Source organism: Myotis brandtii, unplaced genomic scaffold, assembly GCF_000412655.1.
Source record: "Myotis brandtii unplaced genomic scaffold, ASM41265v1 scaffold225, whole genome shotgun sequence".
Lineage (NCBI taxonomy): Eukaryota > Metazoa > Chordata > Mammalia > Chiroptera > Vespertilionidae > Myotis > Myotis brandtii.
The window spans coordinates 3161920-3168396 of NW_005358435.1; the positions used below are offsets into that span (position 1 = coordinate 3161920).

At 54.2% G+C, this 6477-nt stretch overlaps 1 protein-coding gene across 1 annotated transcript; it reads right to left on the bottom strand.

Annotated features, from left to right (window-relative positions):
• Positions 1-206: 206 nt before the first annotated feature.
• Positions 207-6338, bottom strand: SNAI1 (snail family zinc finger 1). The gene is made up of 3 exons (XM_005866196.2): positions 6190-6338; positions 5038-5565; positions 207-1210 (listed from the first exon to the last, which is right to left on the bottom strand). Exons 1-3 carry the CDS (start codon positions 6269-6271, stop codon positions 1026-1028), a joined length of 795 nt encoding a protein of 264 aa, XP_005866258.1. The 5' UTR covers positions 6272-6338; the 3' UTR covers positions 207-1025.
• Between the last annotated feature and the right edge of the window lie 139 nt (positions 6339-6477).

The following is a 6477-nucleotide window of genomic DNA, read 5'->3' on the forward strand; positions in this document are numbered from 1 at the left end:
ATCGCACAGGACACAGGCTCACAGGAAAGCCCATTTGCACAAACAAGGTCCCTGTCAAACCCAGGAGTCCGGAGTCACAGGATGTTTAGGAGGACAAGATTTAAGGCTGTGTCAGTACTCTCTGAGCTCCACCAATCCCTCCCCTCACCGCCTCCCTAAAGGCCCTTTAAAATACCCGCTCCTCTAGAAAACTAAGACTTTCTTACATATAAATTAACCGCTTTATTGAATATCAATAAACTGTACATATAACTATACAAAATGTTTCCTTAGTACAAAATGTTGCTTGCAGTATAAATACCAGTGTACCTTTAAAAAAATGTAAACATCTTCCTCCTGGGCCCACCTGTTGGGTCCCTGAAAATAGTTCTGGGAGACACATTGGTTGGGCCAAAGCACCCTATTTGGGCCCCTGACAAGTGACGGCAATTACTCACATTCCCTTTTGAGACGCTGTTAAATTGCCCGTGAAACAGGTGCCACCATGACAAACAGGAGGCTGAAATAGCTGCCCGGGCCTGGGGCATCCTGGGGTCTAGACATGTCCTTGTGTCAGAGACCGCCCCCCAGGCCCCGTGGACACCCCCGGGGTGGATCGCTGCAGTTACTCACACCTCCTGGAGAGGTGGCCTGAGGGTTTCTGGGGTGGGGAGGAGTGGGGTCCCCTGAGTGGGGTGGGAGCCTCTATCAGTCTGTTGGCTTTTGTCCTGTAGCTCAAAGCAGCTGTATCCAAACAGTTTTGGATACACAAGCCCACACATCAAGGCCAACTCCAGAACGCTCGCTGGGGAGCAGTGGCTGCCAGAAGGGGCCACCCTCCCATCAGCCGTCCACAGAGCCAACCGAGGCCCCCCAAGCAGACACACTGGAAATGGTCCTCAGCGCCCTGTGAAGCTACAACAGCCAAAAGGGGAGCTCAGAAGGGAATTCCACGGCGGTGGGAAGGATGCAGGGGTCCTTCCTTCCAGAGCTGGGGGAGGCCGCTGCAAGGGGAGGGTCTGGAGAGGCAGAAGCAGCCGTGGGGGTCAGCGGGGGCCCCCTGAGCAGCCTGACTCTTCGTGTTTGTGGAGCAGGGACATGCGGGAGAAGGTGCGGGAGCACGTCTTGCACTGGTACTTCTTGACGTCTGAGTGGGTCTGGAGGTGGGCCCGCAGGTTGGAGCGGTCGGCAAAAGCGCGGTTGCAGTGGGAGCAGGAGAAGGGCTTCTCCCCTGGGGAGAGAAAGCAGGAGGCGGTCAGGAGACTGCTCGGTCTCTTGGACAACAGCTGACATTTATCAAGATCCCTACCCACCCACCCCAGCCCTTAGAGCCCTGCTCACCCCCAACACTGAAGGAGCCCCGTGACCCAGAAAAAACAGGCCACCCCGGTGTCCAAAGGCCTGGTTTTGATTGGGAGCTCTGCTGCGTCCCACCCTGTGGCCTGGAGCAAGTCCTCTGGCTCCTGAGCCTCCATTTGCTCCCAGGTAAAAGGTGCTGTTCACCCCCCACCCACAGGGGGTTGGTACCAGCGAATGCTGAATAATGTGGTCATCCACACAGTGCCGGCAGGAAGTGATGGCAACTGCGTTTACTGAACATTTACTCTGTGCCAGGGACAGTGTGAAAACACTTCTCACTCAGTCCTGTCCTTGCCTCCGTTTAGAGAGGATGACACTGAGGCACAGGGAAGCCAATAGCAAATGCAGGGTCAGCCAGCAGGAACCAAGCAGCCTGAATGAGTCCTTGATTTTGACCCCTCCACAGACTGCCGCTCAGTTAAGGAGGCTGTGGTGGGTGTTCCTTGTCCTGTCTCCTGAATTGGCTTCATCTGGGGATAGAGCATTAAGAGTCGGCCCCCAGTCCACCCCAGATTTGGCCACTGCTCTGGGCCAAATTGAAGCTCATCACACTCAGGGTAATTTCAAGTCTCCTTGTCTGCCCCCCAAGAGGCTACAGAACCCTTTTACCTTAGGACTTGTTTTAAACCCTCCCCACCTGTGAGCCTCCAGCCACCTGCCTTGATGAGCTTGTTTTTGGAAGTCTTATACACTAGGCACACAGTAAATGCTCAGTAAGCACTTGTACAATGAATAAATTCTGTGAAGACCTCAGAAGTCCCTGATATCAATCACCCTATCACCTTTGTCATAATTCCTGTTGCCACCAAAGAGGATGTTATGACAGTGTTATGTTTTGTTTTTTTTCTTAGGGATGCAGCATTTCCCAAATAAAAAGCCAGACTAGTAACTCATTAAACAAATACTTATAAAGCTCCCACTATGTGCTGGGCACTATTTTATAACACTGAATAGTCTTTTCCAAAAAAATACAATTCTCAAGAAAAAAAAAAAAGAAAGAAAAGCAATCAATCCATCAAATGCAATTCTCCTCCCTCCCACTGATAAGCCCCTAGGCCATGGCCCACTAGTTAAATCCCAGTGCTGGAATTCTAGAACAGCAGGGAATGAATGAATTCCAGCAGCCTACTGGGTGCCGGGGTATTGTACTGGGCACTGGGAAGAAGGGGTCCAGAAGTCAGATGCCTGAGGCTGACTGTGGGACCTATCCGTTCAAAAGCTGTCTCCTGAAGCAGAAGGGGGGCTACCTAGCCAGAGAATTGGGAAAGGGATGTAATTTGCTCTGCCATTACTGAGCACCCTCTGTATACCAGGCCTGAAGAGTTTGATGATTGCGTTCTACAAGGTCTAAGTCAGCGGTTCTCAACCTGTGGGTCGAGACCCCTTTGGCGATCGAACGACCCTTTCACAGGGGTCGCCTAAGACCATCCTGCATATCAGATATTTATATTACGATTCATAACAGTAGCAACATTACAGTTATGAAGTAGCAATGAAAATAATTTTATGGTTGGGTCACAACATGAGGAACTGTATTTAAAGGGCCAGAAGGTTGAGAACCACTGGTCTAAGTGAAGTTCCTCCTCATTCACACACTCCTTTGTGAACAAAGGTTAAGCAAATCGGGCAAATGAGATGGAGTTCTGTACTCCCCAGGGCACAGAAAGCCACCTCCCTCTAACCACCTCGGGGAGGTGAAGGAGCCCTGTCTCCAGTCTTATAAGCTGTGTTTCGAGAAAGTAACTTCCTTCTCTGTGCCTCAGCTTCCTCATCTGTAAGGTGGGGATTATGGCATCTCCCTCCTAAGGTGGTTGATGGAATTACTGTGTTAACACCGGTGAAGGAAGCCCCGAGCACTGACCTCCACACAGCAAGTGCTCAATGAACACTTTCAGCGCTAAGTATGAGCAGACATAAGCCTGAACAAAGGGGAAGGGGGCCTGGTCGGATGTGATGTGGTGGAGGTTTGTGTGCAAGCAGGAGGCGCAGACCTCCACCCCTCACTGATCCCCCACCCCAGACGCCTTTATGGTGCTCCTGGCGAGTGTGAAATCAGCACCAGGCTGGCAGGGACAAAGGCTGCCAAGGGGGACACTGTACATGCGATACTCCCCGGATTAAAGGGGCCTGACATGCTGTGGGCCAGCAGCTGCGGCCCAGAACAGGTGCTGGGCACCGATGCCCTATGCACCTGCTCTACCCCGCCAGCCCCACCCACCAGAGCCACCATTAAGGCACACAATGGGTGTCAATGAGGATGGCCATGGTGAATTTCAACAAGCTTTCTGTCTGAGCCATGCCTTTACATTAAAATAATGTCTCATGAGAGGAGAGAGGAGGGCCACGGTGGCTCCAACTCACCTCAAATGGAGCCCCATCAGCTGGCAGGCACCCAGGACAGAGGCCAGGGAGTTGGACTGGGACATGTTAAAATCAGGACCCTTTGTGCACAGAGTAAGAGAAATGGGTAGCCATAGTCTGCAAGCTGGGGAGAATGCCAGGGTCACTTTCTGGGAGTAGTAACGACACCAATAATGCCTGCAAACTGTATTCCTCACACACCACCCCACTGACCCTCGTGGCTCCGAGGTCAGTCCCTGCCTGGGCCAGGAAATGCCAGAACTGAGCCTCCAACCAGACAGTTTGACCCCAAAGCTGATACTATGACCCTTGAACCTTCTCCCTCAACAGTCACTCCCCAAAGAGCAGCCCCAAACATGGTAGCCTCCATCATTCAAGTTCTGAAAAGTGGCTACCTTTTGCCCATTCTCTAGAAAGTTAAAGGACAGAAAAGGCTCCATCTCGAAATTTTCTACACATTAAGTATTTTTGAAATACCAAGACATAATCGTGTTTTCTGCCAGCAAAGGTGTTCCTGGGTCTGCATAACAGGATTGAATTGATCTACTCCAAGGTGTGGGTGGGGAGAGCCATCCTGATAGCTTATTATAAAGTGATTAAAGAGCCACTGAATCTTGATAGCCACCTTATAAAACACCTTCGTAATCCACCCTATAAGATTATTCAATCACACTCTTGAGGTTCAGAGAGGTTAAATCACCTGCTCAAGGTCACACAGCATGGAAGCAGAACAAATACCAACTACCCATTTTTGTGCATGCGGATCATGTAACAAACACATTTCAGGTGCTTTCTGTATTCTTTCTTTCATTTAACCCACACAGAACCTTCCTTCCCCCCACTCACCACACCCCTCATACCCCCGCCCCAGGTATCTCATGCTCAATTAACAGATGAGAAAACTGAGGCTCAGAGTGAAACATCAGCAGCCCAAGGTTTGAGAAAGTTCTCCAAGCCGCATTCAGAGCCAGGTGGGGGGCCTCTAACAACATCCTGTCTGGCTGAGGTGGGGGTGGGCTGGGAGAGGGTGGGGCAGGGAGGGCCCCTTCACACCTGGCTCCAACAGCAAGGTGTTGGTGGCACCTTTCCCACATCGAGCGCTAACCCATTTGGCTGAGAAACTGAGATTGCAGAGGTACTTGTCAAGTTCTCCCCTTAACCCATCTGCTTCGCTGATGAACGAAGACATTTTTCTGCCAAACATTTCAGAGAGCCAGGCCCCGGAACTCTCGAGCTAGAAGTCCTAAGACTCGGTGTCTACAGTCTGAAGTGGACAGCAAGCCCAGTCTCCCAAGAGCTGGTAAAGAAGGCAGAGGGGACAGTGCGAAGGGCACTCACCGGTGTGGGTCCGGACGTGGCCCTGCAGCAGCCAGGGCCTGGAGAAGGCCTTCCCGCAGGTGCCACAGACGCAGGGCAGGGTGTGGCTTCGAATGTGCATCTTGAGGGCACCCAGTCTGACGTATTCCTTGTTGCAGTATTTGCAGTTGAAGGCCTTGCGAGACCGGGGGTCCTTGGCCCCTGAGAGCCCAGACAGCTGCTTGGGCAATGGGCCCAAGCCCGGGAAGGCAGCGTAACCGTCGGCCTCCAGGGAAGAGGCTGAGGTGGAGGAGAAGGAGGACGGGGCTGGCGAGGGTGGGCTGGGAGGCTGGGAGCCTTTCCCACTGTCCTCGTCGGACAGCGAGGTCAGCTCAACCACCTTGGGGATCTCCCGGGGCAGAAGGGAGGCCCAGCCAACCGGCTGGGCTTGTGGCGCCAGGAGAGAGTCCCAGATGAGCGTGGGCAGCGAGGCCGTGGTGTTGAGGACCTCAGGAGGTGGGATGGCCGCCAGCAGGTGGGCCTGGTCGTAGGGCTGCTGGAAGGTGAACTCTGTGAAGGGACGGAGACAAAGGCAGGGTCAGGCATTAGATCAGTCAGTCGGTCAACAAACATCCGCCCGCTAGGGGCCAGGGGTAGGATGGGGCTGACACGTAATACTTTAGGTTCTTGCCTCACCCAGGTCCTGGTTCTCCCACCTCCACCTCCACATCTTAAAAAGGATCCCTCTTTCCCAGCCCCAACTCATGGAGGCAATTCCCTCTGGAATTCCCAGCACCCCAACCACCCCAACCACCCCAGCTGAGGCACCACCCATGTCCCACTCCCTCTCCCCATACACATCTCCCCCGCCCTCTTTATCCCTAAATCCTCCGGATTCCGGACTCTCCCCAGCCCCTGGCCAGTGTCTCTCCCTAAGAAGTGGCTCTCATTTCTCACCCGCCGGCTTCCTCTGCTTCTTGGCAGCTAAGACCTGCCCTCAAACCCAGACCGTCGCCCTCGGAAGGCCCTCCCCCAACTGCCCGGATCCACCTGCCGCGGGCTCCGCATGCCCCTGGCCTCGCAGGTCCCCGCGCCGACTCCTTTGACTCGCTTATGGCCCCTCGTCCTTTCCCCCAGGTCCGCTCCCCTAAAACGCCCCCCAAACCCTCCCCAACGGGGCCTCCGGTCACTCACCTGGAGAAGAGTCGTGCAGCTCGCTGTAGTTGGGCCTCAGTCGGGAGCAGGCAGACTTCCTGACGAGGAAAGAGCGCGGCATGGTGGCCGAAGCAAGCCGGGGTCGCCTGGCCGCGCTGGCGTCGTAAGGACCCTCCCCCGCGAGGCCGAGCCGCTGCGCTGTGAGAGGAACGGAGCCACCAACTCCTTTAAGTACTCCAGCCGCGGGGCGGAGCCAAAGTAGCCCCCGCCCCCTTTGTCACCTCTGCGCCAATCGAGGAGCGCCTTTGCCGGAGGCCACGCCCCAAG

Excerpts from the sequence above, each read along its gene's own strand:
- SNAI1 (XM_005866196.2), bottom strand. The coding sequence starts at position 6,271 with ATGCCGCGCTCTTTCCTCGTCAGGAAGTCTGCCTGCTCCCGACTGAGG. Across the intron at positions 5,566-6,189 it reads GCTGCACGACTCTTCTCCAG|AGTTCACCTTCCAGCAGCCC; the intron begins GTGAGTGACCGG and ends GTCCCTTCACAG. Across the intron at positions 1,211-5,037 it reads CCACGTCCGGACCCACACCG|GGGAGAAGCCCTTCTCCTGC; the intron begins GTGAGTGCCCTT and ends TTCTCTCCCCAG.